Source organism: Drosophila subobscura, chromosome O, assembly GCF_008121235.1.
Source record: "Drosophila subobscura isolate 14011-0131.10 chromosome O, UCBerk_Dsub_1.0, whole genome shotgun sequence".
NCBI lineage: Eukaryota > Metazoa > Arthropoda > Insecta > Diptera > Drosophilidae > Drosophila > Drosophila subobscura.
Window position 1 is genome coordinate 16,229,052 of NC_048533.1, and position 21,663 is coordinate 16,250,714.

The window sequence follows — 21,663 nt, forward strand, 5'->3', positions numbered from 1 at the left end:
CTTTTATTAGCTATTTTGGGTCTCTGTCATACAATTATCCACCTGTGCGCATTGCGCGCACTTTTGCCATGTTTGCTTAGCTTTTAACATTGGCTTTAACATTGAGTTAGCAGCCGGCGCCCACGCTGTGGATGGCTTTAACCTTAGCCTTCGGCTGTAATTGAGCAAAAGGTAAATATCATAGAAAATACAGCACATATTTCTGAATATTAAGAGTGTTGGCCAGAGGCAGCTCCAAGCTTTGCTTTGACCATTGAGCATTTTTTTGCTTGCGCCTTAAGCTAAGGTTAATGGGCCTCTGTCATGATAAGTCTCGCGTAAATCTATGCCGTTTTTTTTGTTTCAGGCTTAAGATTTCCAGTAGCGGGTCACATTGGATTGTAGGTTTTTCTCAACTTAATCTCTGGGCACCCCTTGACCTCGCCGCATTGCAAAATGTTCCGTTTTTGTACCAATTTTTTCTTGCGCTATGCTGGGGCACACGGCTTCTTGGGTAGCCATAGCCGTAGCCGGTAACTTGTTGCCTCTTTTTGCTGCTGCTGCTGCTGCTGTTCGGTCGATAGCTGTACAAACCGGTCAAGACCGAGTGGCATAAAACATTCATTTCAGCTTCGCTGCGGCACAAAAGCCGTTGGTCAGTGCTTTGAATGGATGTAAAATGAACTTCGGTCATTGGCTGAACATCATCATCATCATCATCATGGTGATAAAGTTGATCATCAGCGTGGATTTATGCATATTCATCTATGGGGGGATATTGTGAAATTCCACACATGACCTTTTGGCCAAGAGCCTTCCCCTTGATAATGCCAGGCCTTTGTTTATTTGCTCGTGTTTTTTTTTCCGCCTTGCGTGGAAAATGGGAAAATATTTGGATTGTTCGGCGGGGGCAAAAACAAACGAACGAACGAACGCCTCGAACGCCGGCACGCATGCATGCCACCAGCAAATCAATCAGGAGCGAAAGAGGGAAGGGAGAGAAAGAGAAGAGAGAGAAAGAGAGAGAGAGAGAGAGAGAGAGAGGGGTGTGAAAGAGAGGCTAGCTAGATTCCAGGGCATAATTGCAGTCGATGGCCTGAATGGACTTCAAGCAAGGGCCAAACGCATTAAAGTAGCATAAATGATAAAGGGAGAGGGGACGGGGAGAGGGTTTGGATGTGGCAGTAGATGATGCTAATGGCTATAGGGTTACATTAAGCCCTCCCCCTGCCATGGGCACACTGGCAATTGAAAACACTCAAGTGCCGCCGAGAGAGTTGATCTCCTCCACCCTCCGCCCGAGTGGCAGTCCGTGTTCGAGTCCCAAGTGCAACTCTATCTGGGAGCTGAGAGAATGCAGACCTCATTGAGGTCGTTCATCTGCAGGGCAGTGATTGAGAGGAGGGGGCAAAGTGGATCAGAGACAGGGTATCAGTATGTAGAGCCTTCCAGAAGGTATAGCAATCCCACTTCGTTACCCTTTCTGGCTGATGCAATCTCTCCACTCCACTCAAAATTGTCACAAAAAGCGAGTCATTTTGCATCACTTTTTCGACTGATGTGGGTCTATAGGTCTCTGTACAGTCCACATATCCATAATAATAAGCAGGAAGTGGGGAGAAAAATAAGAAAAACACCCAAAATCGGCTTATGTCAGTGTTATGTGAATGACAAAAACGCAACAACGAAACAGCAAACAACAGGGGAAAAGCCAGTATCAAAACAGTAAGCCCAAACCGAGATTCCATGAATGCAGTAAGTATCTGCCAGATACTTTTTGGGCGTTAATTAAAACCGACAAATATGTGCTAAGCTTTTTTTTCCCCAGTTGCATAATTTCCAGCTGTCGCTTTCAATTACGAATCCACACTAATTGCAACAAATCAATTTCTGATTGCTTAAATGCTGCAAAATTAGCAACGCCCAAAAAACACACACAAAATTAATTAATTATGGAATATTTGTTTTCTAAGCGAATCAAATCGAATCGAACCGTGCCGTAAACGGAAGCCCAACTCTGGTGCATTTCATCAACGAGACATTTCCATTTTTCCCCATCCAATCGAGGAAATGCTGTGGAAATTGTTGCGTTTCCTCCGGCAAGCCTCTCTGAAACCTGAACGAAAACAAACGGGTTTTCAATATTTAATTGCTCAAAAACTGTAATTGCGCCTAATTGTTGGTTAAACAAAAGTGAGCCACAAAGTGACTCAATGCCTTTGGGGCGTTGTGCATGGTGTAAAATTACAAACGGTTCGGGGAGTTACTAAGGTGGCCTCAAGTCATATGAGGAGCCGCATTTTCATGGAATATTTCTGCAAATTATATATTTGAATTAGGATTTATTTTATTAGGAAATGGCCATAGGTTCCCCTTAAAGAAAATCGAAACAGCTGAGCTACAGCCACATGTACAGGCCGTAAATCAAAGAAAGTTTCAAAAAGCTTGAAAATCTATACCAAATAAACACCAACTGCTCCGCAGTTCTGCCCTGACTGTGACCGTGACCCCTGCAAAGACCCACTTTGAAGGCTAACAGTTGGGGTAATTATTTATTCCATGCCGCCATAAATCAATGCGATTTGCCAGTAACTAAAGCTGCTCCAAATAAACCCCTTCACCCACACGGAGGGATAGAGAGAGAGAGAATCAGCATTTTCATGCTGCACTTCCAAACTACTTTCGAAATGTTTTCACTTGCCGCACGCCCACACAGCTGTGCCGCTTGCAACCAGTTGGCGTTGGGGCACAGCAGGCCAAAGTCCAACTTCAAACTCCAACTGGAGTGCAAGAACCAGCCCACACCAGATGCAGCTGCAACTGTGGCTGTGGCTGTGGCTGTCGCTGTGGCAGCAATCTCCTAAATCAAAGTGGCAACATTTTAGAATTATGCTGGTAAAAGCCATGCCTCATGCCTCACTTTTACCGACTGTTGCTGCTGCTGCTGCACGTGCTGTCTCGAGTGTTTGAGGGAAGGAAGTAAGTCGAGCGACGACTCGAAAGCATTCACTAAATCATGAGTTTGAAGTTCGATTTGGATCGATTTGGGAATTGCCAGCAATCTACGGATATAACTTAAGCGAAATGAACGTGACTCTCGAGGATTTACACAGACATTGTGGGCCATAACTTGAAGATCAACCTGGACCAAGAGGAACTTCGTTGGTGGAGGCTTGCAATCAGAGTGGTTTTTTTTATTTTCTTATTGATTAAGCGCACTTTTTATTGACTTCGATTGTCCATCACTCTCTCTATCTCTCTCTCCCTCTCTCTGTCTTCCTGTGGCGGCTCTCTTTTGCGAAATCGTGGCTTGCAATTATTAGCCATTACCATTCCGTCCAAATGCTCAGCACACGGCACCCAGCACACAATCACCAAGCCAAGTCCGTGGAGCCGGAACTGGTCTGCCGCCATCGCCATCAACTCCGAGCTTGACTTCAATCGGAGCCATAAAACAAGGAAATCTGGTCAGAGCAACGTGTAGATTCATTGTGTGGCCAGTGGTAGTCAATCCATGCCTCAATGAGTTCATAATCAATGTCTGATAATTATGCGAATGAAAAACTGCATTGTGTGTCGGCAACAAGTGCAGAAATTAATTCAATTACCGACAGCAGGCAACGGGCAAGCGGGCAAGTGGCAAGCGGCGCCATCTGTGTTGTGCGATGAAGCAAGAACCTTTATGAAATTCAAACAAAAAGCCAACAAACGTAATCGAAGTGCAGAATACCCTAATGGATGTGCAAAAGCTTACTCTGTTATGATTATGGGAACACTTGCAGGCAGATATTTTCCATAATTTTGCAGAATAATGTAAAGGGGAAATTAGCTGTCATTAATGTCATAATTGAGTTTTCAAAAGCCAATCTGCAGGGCAAACTTCACCTTAAAGTTCGTAAAACCCTCTCTGCAAGTGTATAATGAGCTCTGACTGGATTTCCGAGCTTTGCCAGCCAGCAGCAGCCGCAGTGGCAGCTGTTTTTGGCCAAGTTAATTCGACAATTAACACCACTACGCAAGCCACTATATTATGGCAGGCACGGAGGAGAGAAAAAACCAAACCAAACCAAAACCAAAGCAATCAATGATTGTGAATTCTAGCAAATAATATAAAAAAACAAACTGACTGTGAGCTTAGGGCTGTGGCTGCGAAAACCTGATTGCGTTCGTTTAGTCATCGATTTTGTGGCGAAAATTATAATGAGCCACAAAGTCGTTGACAAGTTTCTTTGTACCCCGCTCCTTCTTCTGCGTCAAAATGTGTGAAACAACGATGAAATCATGCAGACCCCGACCCAACTTGACCACAATTCAAGGCCATAAATACCAGTCCAAATTTTGTTGGCCATAAGCTCCTCCCTTTCGCAGTGATTTGGAAACAATCAGTCAGACAGACAGACAGACACAAACAATTGAAAGTGATTTGGTGCTGACACAGATGCAGTTGCAGAAGACTTTACACATCACAGAAACGTTATGCAAGTCCTCGGATGCGAAGATGCACTCATAAAGAGTTACCAAATGAAGCCTCAACTATTGACAGATCTCATTTTTCATATTTTAAATCAACTTATGACAGTCGCCAGTCGGTTGTTTGTCAAATGCGTCTGACCTGACCCACATGGTGCATGGCTAGAGGGCCCCGGGCCCTAAATGGAGACGGGGACGGTGACTCGGCCATTAGGCAGCAATTAAAGCTGGCCAAGATCGAGATTGGGATCGTGATGGAGAATGTAGAATTGAGATTGAGATGGGACGCGCTGGCATTTCACTCGAGTGCGGCGTTAGAAGCGTTTTACTGTTCATCTTGATTGACATGCCACAGTGGCAGGGGTATGGGCAGTGGCAGTGGCAGGGGGCACCTACCCAGATTGTATCTGCGCTGCGCTGCTGCTAGTCGCAACCTCATTTACAGTTGTGGCCGCTCTCCGATCTCAATGGGCTCTTTTGTTGGCCGAGAGTGGACGAGCTTTTCTTCCGCTTTCAACGGTTCATAATTGAAATTATAATTCAATTTTCTGTTGCAGCCACTGCCACAGCCACAGCCTCTGCCACTGCCACACTTTGCTTTTCAATTATTTTCCATGCACATTAGAAAATGGTCTGCAGTGTCTGGAGAGTGAAAGAGCAATCGCTGACGCGGAGATACCGATACATTACTCACTGCCAGATACAGATACAACTGGGCATGGATTGGCGTGCACAGACGCTGCGCATGCGCAAATAAATTTTCAATTTGATTCGCCGATTCGAGGATTGTTTTTTCATATTTCTGTGGCTCCCTCATGCACATTAATCAGAGGAGGAGGCCCATAAATATTACAGAGTAACATTGCGACGGCGAGGGAGAGAAAAGAGCGGGCGGGAAAAGCCACTGAAACAACTGAAAATTATTTTACAATGCCGTGTCGTCTCCTCTGGCAATTAAGAACGCTTTCGTTTTTCATTTCTCGTTTCTCACCTTCTCTTCTGCTCTTTCTCTTCCCAAATTACTTTTACTGAATATAATTGAAATGACATTAACACCCATGAACCAGCACCACATGCAGATACAGATACGTCTCTTCAGTGCGACTTTTATGGAGTTTTCTTGCTGTTGGATCCATATATTCCATGGGAAATATAAATATTTATCTGGCAAACAGATTCTCCAATTGAAAACGCGTCTCTCTGCCAGTTCTCTACACAGAGATAAATTAGTGTTAGGGCAGTGGGTTTTCCCTCTGCACCAAAAATATAAATGTAAATGGAATTCCAAATTCTGTGGCTTTTTTCATGCTTTCTGCTGCTTTCGAGCGTCACTGAGTGAAACGAAATCAAGGCACTTGAGAATTTTCCCATTTTCCAGCATAGCATAAATTGCAGACTGTCAAAAGAGCTTCCCTCTTACTTTGCTTTGCTGATAAAGCAATAATGAGGGTCAAGTCAGGCCCCAAAGTTTTTCCACAATTATTTATTGATTTGTTCCACTCCCTCAGAAGGGTCTACTTCAATTATTGGCTTTTATCAGTTAATTATGAAGCCACTGCTTTTGCCCTCGGGTCACCTCTGATGTAATGACGCTCTGCTGCGGCTCTGCTGCCGCTTGCGATGCACGCGTTTTGCATGCGTTTAAAGTCGCGCTTACGCAAGAATCGCGCTCAGAGCTGCGCGTCTGCGCTTAGGTGCGGTTTCGTAGAAAGTGTCGCTCTCTCCACTCCACCCCCCCTGGAGGTGGACGACACATTTGTGGCATAAATTAAGCAATTTACTTTTATGACAATGCGTGGAATGTGTTTCCAGAGGCAGACGAAAAAACAGCAGCGAAAACAAATCATTCTTCAAGCTGTTTGCCATTTTTCCCCTCTTGGATTGCGGTGGGTCTGGTTTTGCAGGTGGATCATTGGGTGGACACACCTGCAGAGTGTCAACCACTCTTGATTCATTTGCTGTCGCCTCGTCGATTGTTTTTTAACACAATTAATTGTTATGCGCTTTTAATGCCCATTTCGCTATAACATTGTTTGTATTATGTAAGTCGGGTGGATGTATGCATACGGCAAACACTGTAAATACATATGCAAATATACATATGTCAATATACTTATGTATGTATGGATACATATATCGTATACATGTGTGTACATAAAACCACATGTTTGAATTGCACACTTAACAGTTTTGTTGCGTTTTCTGGCCTTTGTTTGAGCTTTATATTTTTTTTAGCGTTAATTTTATTTTTGCTTTTATTTTTCGAGTTTGGCAAAGAAAAAGAAAAACTTTCTCCCGGCCGCCGCCGCCTGTCGTGCCAGCTTGACGCACCACAAAAGTGGAGAAGAAGATAGCCAAAGAGAGGGACAGCGATGGCGTGGAATGGAGTGGAGAGCGGCGCGAAGGAGCGGGAGAGAGGGAGGCAGAAACTGAATAACAAGATGATTTACTGTAAGAAGTGATCATTGTTGGGTCTCTTGACTTATTGTTTATTTTGTCAAAGGTGTTGTTGGAGAGGAAACGGAACTTTTCGAGTTTCGGAAACACATGGTTGTAAAGTAGAGACAGTGCGTATCATGACCATATGATTGGAATGAGCATGTGTAAACTATGTTGTTCGGGATTATGAGAATACATAGGGAATCCAGTTCCCCAATAAATAATATAAATAAAATATTTACACTTAACATCTCAGCCACTCCTTCAATTTGTAAACATCAAAAAATCATTTATACATTTTCTTAAAGCAATGAAAAACACTTTAGTATCAGCAAAATCTTTGGCTGTTGTATGTATAAGAACAATAAGTGATAAAGGATGATGATAAATCACCTGCAAGCGAGCAACAGATAAGAGACGGGTCCCCCTCCCAGCGAGACCTAGACCCAGTCGCAGTCCCAGAGCTGCCATATCTTAACGCCCGCAACTTGTCTTTAATCAATCACGTTTCGCTTATCGCATGAGATGAAAAAAAATGAAAATATGAAGCTTGGGGAAAAGTATGAAAAGAAAAACACTGAACTGACCACAGACAGAAAATAAATTACAGTCAAGGTTTAAGCCGCCTCATTTCGATTATTAAGCAAACAGCAAGGGAGCTGAGGCGCGTTCTCGTAATATACGAACAACAATTATAGTACATATTTGGCTTACAATGAAAACAACAATAGCAAAACCCAATGCGTGCCTTGAAAATGCCAAACAGTCAATGGAAAAGTGGAAAGTTTGAGTCCGGCTTTAATGTGCATAATTATTGTACACTTCGGTTCAGTTGGGTTTATTTCTTTTAGCATTTAAACACCGCCTCGAGACTGCGTAACGGCCGCCTCCGGTACCACCTCCTCTCCCCCTCAAAAACACACACACACACCCCGGCACACCCACGCTCCCAAAGTTCGTGCCGAAATGCATTTTTTAAGTTTACAAACTTCTTGTTTGCTCGCTTGATTTGCCTTCTGTTTGTTGTGCCTTCTGGTCTTGGTGTGTTTGCCTCTGGCACGTTGCTAATAAAGCGACTATAAAATGCGGGAAAAGTCTTGCAAAACAAACAAAAAATGCGACGACAAAAATGGGGAAAATAATATGCTCATATTTGTGCCATTTGTTCGAACGAGTTTTTGTGAAAGTACGAATAAATGTTTGTGTCTGGCCAATAGTTAATACAAATTTTACGGCCGGACGGACAACGCGTTGCACTCGATCGAAAAAAATTGTATGGCATGGCATGGTCTGGGCTGGGCTGGGCTGGAACACGTTTCCCTCTGGCCATTTTTGTGTCTTGGTTTTTGTTTCATGCGTTGTCTCCTTTTGGCACATTATTGACAATTTCTTTTTATTTTATTTTACTTTTGTTGTTGTCCGCGAACGTGCGTAGCTATTGTCGTTGATTGTGGAAAATCACACCAAACCGCATATAGACACAGATACCTGCACTACACAAACACACACAGAGACACACACAAATGTGAAAACCGGCCACCGGCAGAGTGGCTGCAGTCAATCGTCGACAGTTTGCAATGAAATGCGAATTTCATTCATGGCAATTTGCTTGAGAGTTACGTCTCGGATGGGGCTGGACAATGACAAGCCCGTGGAAGTAGGCGGACCAGACGAGGGGCATCGGAAATCAGGTGCTCATAAATGAAGAAAGCCATAAAAAGCCGTCAAAGAGACACTCGAGATTGGTTACCAATAAAAAATAGATATAATCGTACCCTAGATTTCTAACCTTAAGCAAACAAATTTCTACAGAAGAGTTTTCAGAAATGGAATGCTTTTTGACCAAACAAATTATGAACATTCCTTATCTATTCGATTTTAAAACATATGAACCAAAACACACATGTGTTCGTCTAAGGAAAATGCATTAGCTGGACCCAATTGGACTTTCATTTGGCAGAACTTTTCGCTTTTGAGTCATGCGGGAAAATCCCATTGGCAGTCAATCGATTTGAGTCACCTCATATCGAATACTCGTACGAATATTAAATCACTTGCCAGATCGGTCAGAGCTTGTATTACGAGTACCTAACGCAGGTCGAGTTACCGATTTGCATTCCTAAGACTTCCCAAGCAAACTCGAATTTGTTGTATAACTGAAACCCAAAACGCTTACAAAAATATTACCGAAAAAACAAAAGCAAAATAAACAGCACGAAGAAAGGAATTGCAGGGCTGATCGAATAACGTAAATATTTCCGAGCTTCCGCTGAAATGTTTAGTTTGGGCCGAGGAAAGTTGCAAAAAGTTTCCTAAATTAAGTATTTAAGCTGAGATATAAATATATTAGTTAAAATATCCGCTAGGTGTTTATGCAAATGAGCAGAAAAACCAGCAACAAAAAAAACGATGAGCAGAAACCGAAATCAACGCAAAAAATTTCACATAGTCAGCTGCTACAGCAGAAAATAAATAAAATCAGACGCGCCAGACGGGTAATAATTATCCAAAGAAATTATAGCTGCCTTGGGTGTGTGTGTGTGTGTGTGTGTGTGTGTGTGTGTGTGTGTATCTGTGTGCTGGTGAAATGCGAGACTAAGACGCGACGCGGCAGAGAGCAAGTTTTAAGGTGCTAAAAATTATGCTGCCAGCCAGCAGCAGATTATGAAATATGCCAGCATGCACCGCCGACCTACCGACAGGAGGGCCCCGCCGACTACAAGATCCGTTTAAGATACTTTACTGTGGCTTAAGCCCCAATAGAGTAGAGCCTCCGTGGAGTGTATTAGCCTGAAGAAAGACACACAGAGCGGCCATAAAATCCAGGTAAATCGTATCATGCTGTGCCGCCAATTAAGAAAAGCAAACGGCAACTGTGCGAATACTCTTCTAAGCTGAGCGGATATTAGGGTATCCCGTGGTCGAAGCTTGAATTTCAGCATTCTTTTGGCTTGAATCGGGATTGGATTCGGCCTATCCCATTGAACGCGTTGAGGTTACTCGTTTAAAGTCTGGCTGGTTAAGTCGTTTGTTAGGAGGCGGCCACATCGGAAAAGGGAGAATGCCAAAGGCTCTCCTCCTCCTCTCCTCTCTTTTTTTGTTGGTGTAACTTACACTGTGCTGCAGATTGTTGCTTCTGCCTGCTGCTGTTGCTGTTGCGGTTTCAATTGACTGACAGTCGACGGGGGGGTGGTGCGCGGATGCGGGACAGGAATAGACGCGTTCCGGTATCAGTGTCGTTTCCCGTGCGTTTTCCAGTCAGCTTTTTCTCGCTTTTTTGTTGTTAGAGAACGAACGATTTCGCGTGAGTATTTGTTTTCTTTCGATTTTGTTAGGTAGACGCACTTCACTTGGAAGACTTGGTGTAAAAAAAACTAGAGCTTAGAAGTAAACAATATCTCGTGTGAATCACTTGCTTCTTCTGTTATTTACTCAATATTATTTGCTTGTTAATTGGTTTCGTTGTTACAAACTGGAATTTTCGGTCGATTTTTTTCATATATCTTTCTTTTTGTCGGGGGGTCGTTTAGAAAGTGGGTTAACTGATCGGACAGCTCTCCTCTATGTATGCAAATTATTGGGTTTGAACTGCACCCGTCACGTGCACTCAATTGATTTGATTCGATTTATTACGGCAATTTTCAACTTTATTCAACTTTGTAATCTTGGCGTTGTTGCTGGAGACACTACAATGCGAAATTGTGGTTCGGATCTCCCACTCCGGGCGCTATAATACAACTTGATCTTCCGCTTGGGACGTTTGCACTCCAACTCGTTTCGTTTGCGAGTGAACGGTGAACGCTGCGAACGCTGTGAACGAATGAATGAATGAATCACAATCTTCGTCGTGTTATTCGAGTGAGTTTTTTATTTGAGTTTTTATTTTCGGTTAATGCAGATATATTTCTAACCGCTCTCAAGAGTCAAATCGTAAACATACTTGCTATTAGATGGCATTATGAAGGATCTAGGACATTGGAATATTTTTTGAACAGAACAACATCTTTAGTTTAAAATACACACATAAAATACAAATTAGCATAATAAAATTACATTTGAAACTCCAAAAATCTTAAATTAAGATCAGTTGGATTCTAGATATTCGTTGAGTTTGAAAGAAACACTCAAAACTTAAGTCACTCAAGACACGATCGGTCATGTTGCCCAATTCCACTCGCATGTTGCCGTACTCATGTTGCCAGCAAACCGGTTCCTGTGCTGGCTATTGTTGAGTGTCGATCTTTTATGTACCCTCTTTGCTCTAATTTATGTTGAGTCTCTTGTTTTATAAGCTGCTTCTCAATTTAATAATCATGCATTTAATGCAGATTCATGCATTTAATGCAGATTCAGGCATTTAATTCTAAAATGTTCCTATATTGTTCCCGAATCTATTCTCTTTCTCTGATTTGTTCATGTTTCCCCAAATATGTTACATATCGCCAAATCATACAACATCTCCATATTAAAGGGTATTTAAAATGTTGCCACATTTTGGTTGCATGTTGCTGAAAGATGCCCAGTCTGCATAAAACTGTACAAAAAAGTGCCACACTTGATTCATTTTGGATCGATAACTATTTAATAGTATCGAGTTCAAATCCAATGCAAAACCAACAAATTTTACACATAAACCGCTTTGATACCATTTAAATTCCTTGTTTTATAAACTAGACTACTGATAAGTATTATTAAAAATGATAAAAGGTGAAACAGAGTTTTGTGGTTCTGGTATTGTTAACGGAAGCTGAACTCCAACTCCAGGTAGGCAAGGCCAGTCAAACGCCAGCACATGGACACGCTCAGGGCGATCAGGGAATATTACCAGATGTATGTCGCTTCCTTCATGTTATCCAAGAGCATTTTCCTTGAGTTGGAACACATGCAGCTTTATCTGTGTTCCCTTCCACCCTATCTGATTTGGCCATATCCTTTTCCTCTTCCAGCTCTGAAAAATACCAAAAATGTCTTCAAATTATTGATTACATTTGTTTACCAAAATTATTGTATCCACCTTCGTAGTTATTTGTTTAAGTTGAAGCCGAGAGTGTGCAGGAGAATCTGCCGGTTTTACTCCCCGAAGTGGTAAAATCTACATGGATTTGGGCGTAGTTGGTTCGAGAGTAACTAGTCTCGGATATTTGCCTCTTGCCACAATAAGTATTCGTACTCTGCAGAACCCCATCTCCGTGGTACCTCTTGACAACGAATTTGTTATTGATGCATCCATTTGGCTAATAAATAAAATGCAAATTATCACCAAATATTGGATGCTGTTTCGCGGGCACTTACATCCCTTGGAATGTCAATTTGGCAGGTTAGGATCAATTTGTTATTAGCCCAAGAGCTGGTAGCTTGCATCTTGCATTTGGTGCCTGGTGTGTATTTTTCGGGATACCTGGGGGATCGGAAATAGAACGATTGTCCAGTCACAACCGCCTGTCTAAAGTCACAGTCCCCTGTCTGCCCACTGGCCAACAAGATGGGGGCGAGCAGCAAGCTACTCAGTACTCCGATTAAGATGTTCATTTGCTCAAAACTTGTCGCCCTAGAAGCCACCACTCAAATGGTTAAGCCAGGCAATGGTTCTTGGAATATATAAAGGCTACTTAATATGAACTGTTTCAATGCAAATCTCAGCCAGCTGTTCAATTAGCAGCTACAATTGTTCATCGACCTTATGCAGGTTGAATGTCTACAGAAATCTTTTTATAAATATTCAACTTACTTTCTGCACAAACAAAAGAAATTACAACTGGCCGCAAAACAAAATGCATTTCATTTGAAATGACTTTAATTTGTTTAATTTACTTTAACGTGATTTACATTTCGAATCGACGCGCTCTCGAGTGAGGTGCGGGTAGGGGCTCTTAGTGGTGTCCCTGTTTCTCGGCCTCGATTTGCTCCTTGGACTTGTAGCCGACCTGCTCCTCGGGGGTGTGAGGCCAGAAGGTTGGCTTGTTGAGGGGGTCCAGTGCGCTGTCGGGGAATGCATCGCGGTAATCCTCCATGGTCATCTGATCGTATGGCAGCAGCGACTTCAGATGGGCAATCTCCTTCTGGTAGTTCTGGATGCGCTGCTCCGAGACCTTCTTGTAGGAAGCAATCTCCGACTGCGACTCCTTGATCTCGGCGTCCACCTGGGGCGAGACTGTGTCCTTGGGGTAGGGCACGGTAAGGGCATCGTACTGCTTCTGGAAGCTATCGACGAGGCCGGCCACGGGCACCATAGCCTTGTAGTAGGCCCAGTCAATCTTCGGTGGGCTCTCGGGATTGGCCATCACGGCGCGCACATAGATGTCCGCCTTGGTCTTGAAGGCGCCGAAGCTGGTCTTCTGGTTGGCGGGCACACGCTCGGCCAGAGCGGACCAGTTTATGGAGGATTGGGCGATGCGGCGAGCGGCCATTCTGTAGCACAAATACTGAAAAAACGCAACAAAAACATAAATTAGATGAGGTTAGGTTCTCAGAGTGGAAATGGAAATGTAATGCCAGTCGGTATTCCTTAAGCACAAATAGTTGCTCTGGATTGTGCGGCTTGAGTCCCATCTGCTACGTTACATATTATGCACTTTCCATTCCACAGAAAATTATGCGTGCAGAAATTATGTAATTTTGCCGTGGCAGCACCCTTCCGACTTGTTAGGGTCGGAAAAGTGCGTATTCCTTGGGGTTCCATTTAGTTGGATATCCATTAAGATTAAGTAAATCTTGTGGCACATTACTCAAGTAGTTTTATATAGTTATTTCCAACATACTTAAATTTGTTCGAAGATTTAAGATTTAAGAATTCCTGCACCAACACTTACTTTTTTTTTAACAGTGTGACCGCGTAGTTATCGTCAGCCCAAATATACCGAAAATACCATTTATTTTTTAAAATATACCGTAATATTCTGTAGTCTTTAATCATATTCCACGATTTTTTTGTTCTATTTGATATTACTAGCTTGCAAAGACTTTTAACACTAACAAAATAATTTAATCCGTTTGAAGAATCAATTTGACTTATTATATATATAACTTTCTATTCGAAGTATACTTTATGACCTTATATTTTACAAATTTGTATTTGTATTTTTCATTAAAGTCACTCCTTCAGAAGCAGCGTAGTTCCAGCGGTGTTCTTGCAGCCCTGGTTCCATCAGCTGTTCCAAATATAACTCGCATGTGGATTCATTTGTACTTTAACTAGTTGATTTTCTGTGAATATTAATAAGAATGCTGCTGAAACAGTTGCCACTGGCTGTGCAACAGCTGCGCTGCATTTCCTCTGCCACGACAGCGGTGACCAGGCTGCATCGGTCCGTCTACTGCCGTTTGTATCCCACGGTAGTCGTCCAGCCTGATGGATCCACCATTAATATCCGCTACCACGAGCCACGCAAAATCATCAAGGTAGGTGTAGGCAGAACTATTAGCTTAGCCTACTATAATTAATTTGATTCCGATGCTGTTTTAGTTGCCTTTGGATTTGACAACCTTGTCGGAAGCCGAGCGAAAGTCCCGCCTGGAGGCACGTAAGCCGCGCAAGAAGGTCAGGATTATGGAGGAGGTGGATGACAACTTCAATGCCAAAAAGTACATGAAGTATATCAAGAACAAGAAGTAGCTCTAATGTTAAAATATTTGTTAATAAAACATCAATTTTGTTACATAAGGCTGGTAGCTCCCTTTGCTTTGTACGGCGCTGCCACATCCGAGAATAAAGGTCACATGGGGACATTAATACTCCACTATTTACATTTATGGAGGTTTCTAACAGTTTGTACCTCGTCTTTAAGCCACCTTTGCCATCATATTGATTCATCATGCAAACAGGAAGGTTTAATATTTCAAATTTACTATTCACAGCGTTCAATTTTCTGTGTAAATATTTATCTATCGCACGAAAGTACCGATAGCTCTGTGCATCGATAATGGTTGTATGACACTATTGACGTTTCCAAACAGCTTAATAACTAATAATTTCAATAGAGGCCATACAAATGTCCATACAACCGAATGAAAAGGAATATGTCTTTAAATAACGTAACATTCCATACACACTTATGTTAACTAATTAATTAAATGAATTGCCATTCACAATTTTACAATATAGCCCATTCACAATGGGACAAAATTACCAATTCACAATGGGACAACATTACCAATTCACAATAAGAAATTACCAATTCACAATGGGACTGTTTTCTCAATTTCTTTAATTATTGTTTATTGTTCATTCTGCTTTCCACCGTCATCCGCGCATCGCGCATTCGCCACATTGAATCCATTACTCAAAAACAATTTCGGGGACAACAAAGTCGGACGTGTGTGCGCTTCGTGCAGAGTTTTATTTTTATAATTTATGTGCGATTTTTTACGCGAGTGTCAACCAACATGTCCTTTTCGCTACCCCAAAACTTGATGTACAACCAAAGCTGCAGTTCCAGTGAAACAGAATACCCATAAAGTGTCGGTGGAATGTTGAATGGGCAGCATCGTCGCGTCCAATCACAGAAAAAAATATACACAAGCGAATGCTGCAGCATAGCAGAGCCCCGAGCCCCCCCGCAGTAAACAAGACCTAGACACAACAAAGTTGTTGGTGAAATTTTATTTTAAAACAAAACTCGAAGTCTGTTTTGTCGGTGACAAGATTTTTTGGTATTTAATTATTAGTGCTTCTTCGTCTCGCTGTGTGCGTGCTGTCGGTGTGCAAATAACTGCAATTGCAGCAAACAAACACATACATGCATACACACCTAATTGGATTATAGCAGCAAGTCGGCAATAAGAACAACGAAAGCATCTGCCGCAGCAGCAGCAAAACAAATAATACTGGTAAATAATTAACTAAAAATTAAGGCAAATATCAGCTTCCCTGCTTCTCTGCTCTGCCTGCCCCGAAATTCTGTTGTACAACAATTTTCTATGCGTGCGCTTGTGTGGGTTGTCTGCTCTGCCGTTGCCTCTGCCTCTGCTGCTGCGCTCGTTACAGCAGCGGAAGCAGCAGACTGCGTCTAGAGATGGGGGGCCTGGCCTGCGACCTTAACAGTGGCTCCCAAAAGTTAAGCACTGCGAATATGAGTAGTTTTGAAATAATCGAAATTAAAGAAGGAAAATAACCAATGCAGGTGGATAAAGAAAGGATATAGTATTATTATAAAAATCATTGCAATTGTATGTGCGATTATTAGTTAACATCGAAATAGATAGATAGGCACTGCATCTGTATCAAAGAAAACCTTCCAGGGAGCTATAGTAAACAAGAAACATGAATGGTTTGCATGAATGGGATTTTTGATTCGTTAAGAATGACCCACTTTTAGTTTTGATTATTTGCAGAGCAGCTGTTTAGTCTGTCAAACAGCTGTTCATGAATGGGCAACACGTAAACACAGCGAACAATTATAAAAGCGAAATTACGCTCTTGCGACTGCCCAATAATCTGAAATACCAAAGCAATGTCCTTCTAAATGGGGAAACCCTCTTATGGTTAGTCTTAACGATGTCATCTTGTTAAATTTTCTTCCGGTTGCTCAGTTTGTGGTAGTGTCATTTCACTGTGGTACAGTTACGAACAACTAATGCACGGAACTCATTCAAGGTGTTGCATTTGAATTTGTTCAAGAAACCTGTTGTGTAGGGGAGGGAAGCCCCTTCGTATGTCAACTCGTGATGCTTTCCATCTTGCACATCTCTAACCGTTGCACTAGGGCCCGTGCCCTCTGCCCTGCCAGAGCCCCTGTGGAGGGATTGCCTTCCTTCCTCTTTCTGTGCATTCGCGTTTGCGTGTCGGTGTGTGTGTGCGTGCGATCGGAATGTTTAATGAGGAAGGTGGCAGGGCTGCGCAACGTAAATATTTTTGTATGAAGCGGAAATGTAAAAATAACACAAACACATTTGCAACTTACGAAAAAGCAGCACACACTCTCCATTCATGATGATGATGATAGTATGATGATGAAGATGTTTTCCTAGGTTTGTGTTTTCCAATGCCATCCGCGCTACCGTTTTGCTGCTTCTCTCTCCGTCTATCGGTGGTCTCTCTCTCTATCTCCCTTTCTGTTTGATTCAGCGGAAAGACTGTTTTTCCACGTAAAATGCAAATGCTGCGACAGATGTTTCGCTCGTTATAGTGGATCCACGGATCCATGGATCCAGACATAGCAGAGCCATAGTACATATTCCCGATTCTCTCCCTATATTCATCTTCCACTTGGGTTTCCCGTTTCCCGCCTACTGCCGGGACAGGCAGCTGCCTGGATTGCCCTGCCTGATTGGGATTGTGCCGGTTTGGTGGTTGTTGCTGCTGCTACACATATTGATGTTGTCTTTTTGTCCGTCCGGTGGTGTGACCAACTGCATTTTTGTGGCTGTTGCTGTTTCTGTTACCAGGAGGGGGAATGGTGCCTGGTGCATGTTGCTGGGGGTGAATGTGAATGTGTGAATGGGTAAGGTTGAGGGCTTTTTTGTTTTTTTTTTCTTGTGGTGTTTATAAAATTAACAACAATCACCCTCTGATCTCCCAGCCAGCCAGCCGGCTGAAAATGCAACCTAAGCTAATTTGTTTTCATTTGTGTGGTGTGTGCCCATGCCCGCATACTATTGCAGGGGAGAGGAAAACTTGAAATAAACTAAAAGAAATATTCAGAAGGAAAAAAAAGGCCCGATACTCACCCGCAAAATGCGCCATTTGTTCTCATTTCTCTATTTTCTCTTTGTTAGCTTCGTTTTTTGCACCTTCTTTGGCGCCTGTTTCTCTGTTTCTGCATCTTCTTTTGCTGTCCAACTGCATACATCAAGTGTTTTGTTTTGTTCGATCTTCGTATGAGACGACTTGCACTTGAAGCTCAAAATAAATCGCATTTTCTTTCTAGTTTCTGTGCATTTCGCTTGCATACCCTGGGCACTTGTAGAGTGATGGGGCATGTATCATACATTGAGGTGTTTGTAACAAGGATAAGGAAGTGATTGCCAGTCGGTATTCAAAATTGAAAACTAAAAATCTTCTCATTCTTTTTGGTATTTCGCATATTTTTTTCATCCGAAATCCAACTGATGGGCTTTCCATAGTCTTAACACTCAACCAGAGCATTTCTAATCTTTCTTCTTCATCGGATTGCGCCTCTGATTGTTTAAAGTTCATTTACGCTAGGCAATTGTTTTATTTTAGTGACTATTTTCAGCAAGGTTTTTAAGTTCGCAGAGCAATGGGCGCTGGGCGGCACGTGAGCGACTGTGCAACCGCCTCCCCTCTCTGCCGTGAGTATTGTAAAAGAGAGTGAAATCTTTTGCCAATTAGTCAATGCCTAAATGGCGCATTAATCGATGCAATGGGACTTGTTTAGGCCTTTTTAGTATGCAGGCCAAAAGAGGGGAGGGTTCTTTACACTGACAGAAAGTGAAACTTTTGGGGGTACGAGTTTCATCGATTTCGGTGCTGCTAATTAGGCGGTGTGTCCAGCCCCAACATTCCAGTTCCCTTCTACATTTAATGGCTGCAAATGTTTGGTTGAATAAAACATATAAATTTGTTTCGTGAGATCCCCTGCTTTCCATTTCGTTTAGCGGAATGAATCACTTGCTCTCGGGGTACCAGAAAATACCTTCGATAGTGGCTTGGCTCTCTTGGAATGCAGCCTCAACCACATTTACATAGAGCAGGGCCAGAAGAGATCTCCAGTTGGGAATGAGTTGGTAATTTTCTTCTTCTGCTGCTGCTGCTGCTCGTGGGCGTATCGCATTGTATCTTTCAGATATAGGCATAGGCGTAGAAGAATTTATGAGCGCGACAACGACATGAATTTCATTTGGTTTGGTCTTTTCTTTTGTGTATGTTCCGTTCCGAGAGTGTGCCATGTCCCATTTTCATGCTTCTTTTCTATCTTTTTATTTCTTTGTATCTCGTTTTTGTGTTGTTCTTTGATAATTTTACTTGGCTTTGCTTTGTTGCCCCCGAGACTTCATCTTTCTTTGTTTATAGAAATTTGTAACGTCTTTGGCTGCGTCTTCTTCTCTTTCTTCATCACTGTGAGTTTTTCTTCTAGGGAGGAGGCCATGAAGTGGCGTTTTTTAACTTCTTCTTCTGACCAACTTTCCTTTTCATTAACGTTTTTTTTTCGGTGCTCCACACACTTCCTGAAGTCATCTGCTGCCCCTAGGGCCTACTTCTACAGCTCCTGCCCTCAACAAATCGGAAATATCATTTCCCATTTCATAACAAAGATTTATGTGCATTTAATGGATGTGAAGAATGTATGCCATCAAGTGTACTCCTCCATGGGCACGCGTCTACGTGGGCGACAACGCAGACGAAGTCGCGACCGACCCTTGGCCCCATAAAAGTGCAACTTGATCTGTGTGCCACAGTGTTGCTGCCGCAGCAACAGCAGCAGCGGTTTATTGACTCAAGATTGGCTCTTGCCGTCGCTTGTGGAGGTTAACGGTTACGATTTTGGGACATCATTTCGATCGATTATGGCGGCGTATTGGTGTTTAATAGACTGAAAGTTAACTTGAAAAATAATAGCTCTGTGGAGTAGAAAGATTCGACGATGATGTACCTGTTACGCATGCAACCAACAGGTTGTAAAATCACTGAAAGAATTTTCCCTCCTTTCACAGCTCCTTCCATCTTCGTTTTTCTTGATTCTGTTTTATCTGAGATTGCGGCAACCGTTATATATTTCTTGTCCATATGCTTTGGCAATCCCACCATTGGACAGGGCCTGACCTTTGCTTTTGATATTCCTATTTATAGCCAATAATGTTTGGATGCTTTGCATTTGTGGTTTTCCACACGAGAGATACAGTTTTTGTGTGTGTGTTTTATGTGGATGGAACGTGATGTGAAAATTTATGCATGCAATGTGCCACACCGCCTCTCACAAAAAAACAAAGTAGTCGCGGCACCCAAAGAAACGATTTAATAGATTCACCCAAAATCCCACCCAAAAAGGCCTTGACTTAGTTTGTGGAGCGTGCTGGACGGATTTTTGTGGGCCACAGCTAGAAATTCAAATATTCAGCATGGAACAAATTTCTTTCACTCGAAGAGCTCTTTTTTCTACGATTTCTGATGGATTTTCAAGCCTAATGCTAACCGGAAATTCCAGAAAAATCCATAACTCTGTGGGAAAGAGGAAAGACAGACACCCTGCCATTTGTATAACGATCCTTGGGTAATCGTGAGGCAGGTGAAACTCTTTCCTTGTCATGGCTCTTAATGAAGTGTAGCACAGTTGTTCCACAGCCTCTTTCCAAACTCTTTTCCTCTTTCAATTTTTGCCAAATGCTTTCGTTGTCTCCGTTTGGCAGCGGTTAGCCGCAATTGACCCTAATTATGGGGACTGTTGCTGCCGGCTTTTCGGCTCTTTTGCGAAATCTGTCCAAACACACAACGAGCCAAAGACGAAAAAAAGATTGGCTCAATTCGCATAACTTCCCCCCAAAAAAATTGAGGAATGTTGTGTTAAAATTGTGCTTAGTAATTTGGATTTTATTTGGCTTTTTTTGAATCTCCCTCTGCTTTACCTCTTTCCTTTCCTCTCCTCTCCCCGCTCGAGGCCAAAAGTGAGAGTTTGTCGTACCGTTAGGAATTGTAGCTCCATCATTATCATTATGTCGTTAGATATTTTGTTGTAATTATTTTGTTATAGTTATAGCCCAATTATCAAGCTTTACTTTTTTTCTTATCTAGAGAGCCCCTTTGGCCCACTCGTACGATCCTGTGGGACATTTCCAAGCCATTTTCTATATCTTATCACTGGAATATGTATAGCCTGATAAGGAATGGCAAATCGAAAAAATTCCTACGTGTTGGCTGTTTTTTCTTTTGTTTTCAGAGCCACAAAATAATTGGTTATATCATCCATTCCATACCTGTTATCATCAGAGAGTAGAGTTTGCTTCGTGCCTTGTTTAGGGATGATTGCTAGATGGATGGAAGAGCTTCTTCTGTGGACTGGCTGACTACCTTCCTGCTGCTCTAAGGGGAATCCAATTTTCAAGCTCAAGGCCAAGGTTGCGGGTGCTTGCAGTAGTCGTGATTATCTACTTATTTGCTGATGAACTGAACTCATTTGCCCTGCTCTCCCTCCCCGTGAGTCTCTCTGTGTGTGGCAGTCCCCATGAGACAACACAGACGTGGAAACGACAGCAAAATGATAACCAAATTGTTGCTAAATTACACAGCGAAAAAAAAAACAAAACGCACAGAAAAAATAGAAGTCATTTGTTTATTCGTGTGTGTGTGTGTGTGGGCTTGTGTGCTTGTGTGTGTTTTATCGCACTTGAAAACAGTCGTCGCTATCAGCCGAACGTAGGAACAAGTGCCTGGGGACTCGTACTATCATTACCATGAGAGAGTGCCTGCCTGCCTGCCCAGCGTTTGATAAGCGGCGCCCCGACCATCATCAAAGGAAGGCACCCCGTTGCCCATTGAGACTTTGACCCTGAATAATTTATTAGCAAAAAAAAAAACAAAAGAAAACAAAAACTCGAGCAGCGTCGATAATTTATTCAGACTTTTTGGTTAGTTTTCGGCATTTGCTAATCGGAAATGTCTAAGAAAAAAACAAGTATCATAAATACAAAAAAGTTGAAACTAATCCTCTGCAAATATTGGGATTATTCTTGGAAGGGAATCAGCATTCATCTTAAGCCAAGATTTGGTTCTTTGGAAGAGTTTTCTATCTGGCCAGTAAATAGATTTCGTTCTGCTAAACGTTGCTTTAGGAATTTCCACCTAGTTTTCATCGGTAGTTGCAGTATTACTTGGAGCACCAC

General features: G+C 42.4%; 5 protein-coding genes across 7 annotated transcripts in view; 2 read left to right on the plus strand and 3 right to left on the minus strand.

The window, feature by feature from the left end:
- Positions 1-10,680, minus strand: part of LOC117898794 (flocculation protein FLO11) — a 34,773-nt gene extending 24,093 nt beyond the window's left edge. The window contains exon 1 of the mRNA XM_034808432.1: positions 10,003-10,680. The gene's annotated coding sequence lies outside the window, so the exon portion shown is untranslated. The remainder of the gene's footprint in view (positions 1-10,002) is intronic.
- Positions 1-14,548, plus strand: LOC117898798 (39S ribosomal protein L55, mitochondrial). Of its 2 annotated transcripts, XM_034808441.1 has the most exons (3): positions 1-18; positions 14,091-14,286; positions 14,351-14,548. In XM_034808441.1, the coding sequence occupies exons 2-3, from the start codon at positions 14,110-14,112 to the stop codon at positions 14,498-14,500; spliced, it is 327 nt and encodes a 108-aa protein (XP_034664332.1). In that variant the 5' UTR covers positions 1-18; positions 14,091-14,109; the 3' UTR covers positions 14,501-14,548. The 2 variants fall into 2 exon arrangements, with proteins under 2 accessions (XP_034664332.1, XP_034664330.1); XM_034808439.1 differs by lacking the exon at positions 1-18 and having other exon boundaries at positions 14,022-14,286.
- Positions 11,701-12,470, minus strand: LOC117898797. The gene is made up of 3 exons (XM_034808438.1): positions 12,181-12,470; positions 11,921-12,122; positions 11,701-11,794 (listed from the first exon to the last, which is right to left on the minus strand). Coding segments are annotated over exons 1-3 (441 nt in total). The 5' UTR covers positions 12,418-12,470; the 3' UTR covers positions 11,701-11,792.
- The window catches only part of LOC117898796 (ATP synthase subunit d, mitochondrial), a 25,808-nt gene continuing 16,809 nt past the window's right edge, over positions 12,665-21,663 (minus strand). The window contains exons 1-2 of one of the 2 annotated variants that reach the window (XM_034808436.1): positions 13,647-13,663; positions 12,665-13,310 (exon numbers count right to left, since the gene is read on the minus strand). In XM_034808436.1, coding sequence (XP_034664327.1) covers positions 12,759-13,295 — 537 coding nt within the window. In that variant the 5' untranslated portion in view covers positions 13,296-13,310; positions 13,647-13,663 and the 3' untranslated portion in view covers positions 12,665-12,758. Of the gene's footprint in view, positions 13,311-13,646; positions 13,664-21,663 lie in introns of those variants that run through there. The other variant, XM_034808437.1, reaches the window with a different exon arrangement.
- The window catches only part of LOC117898795, a 50,982-nt gene continuing 44,462 nt past the window's right edge, over positions 15,144-21,663 (plus strand). The window contains exon 1 of the mRNA XM_034808434.1: positions 15,144-15,714. The gene's annotated coding sequence lies outside the window, so the exon portion shown is untranslated. The remainder of the gene's footprint in view (positions 15,715-21,663) is intronic.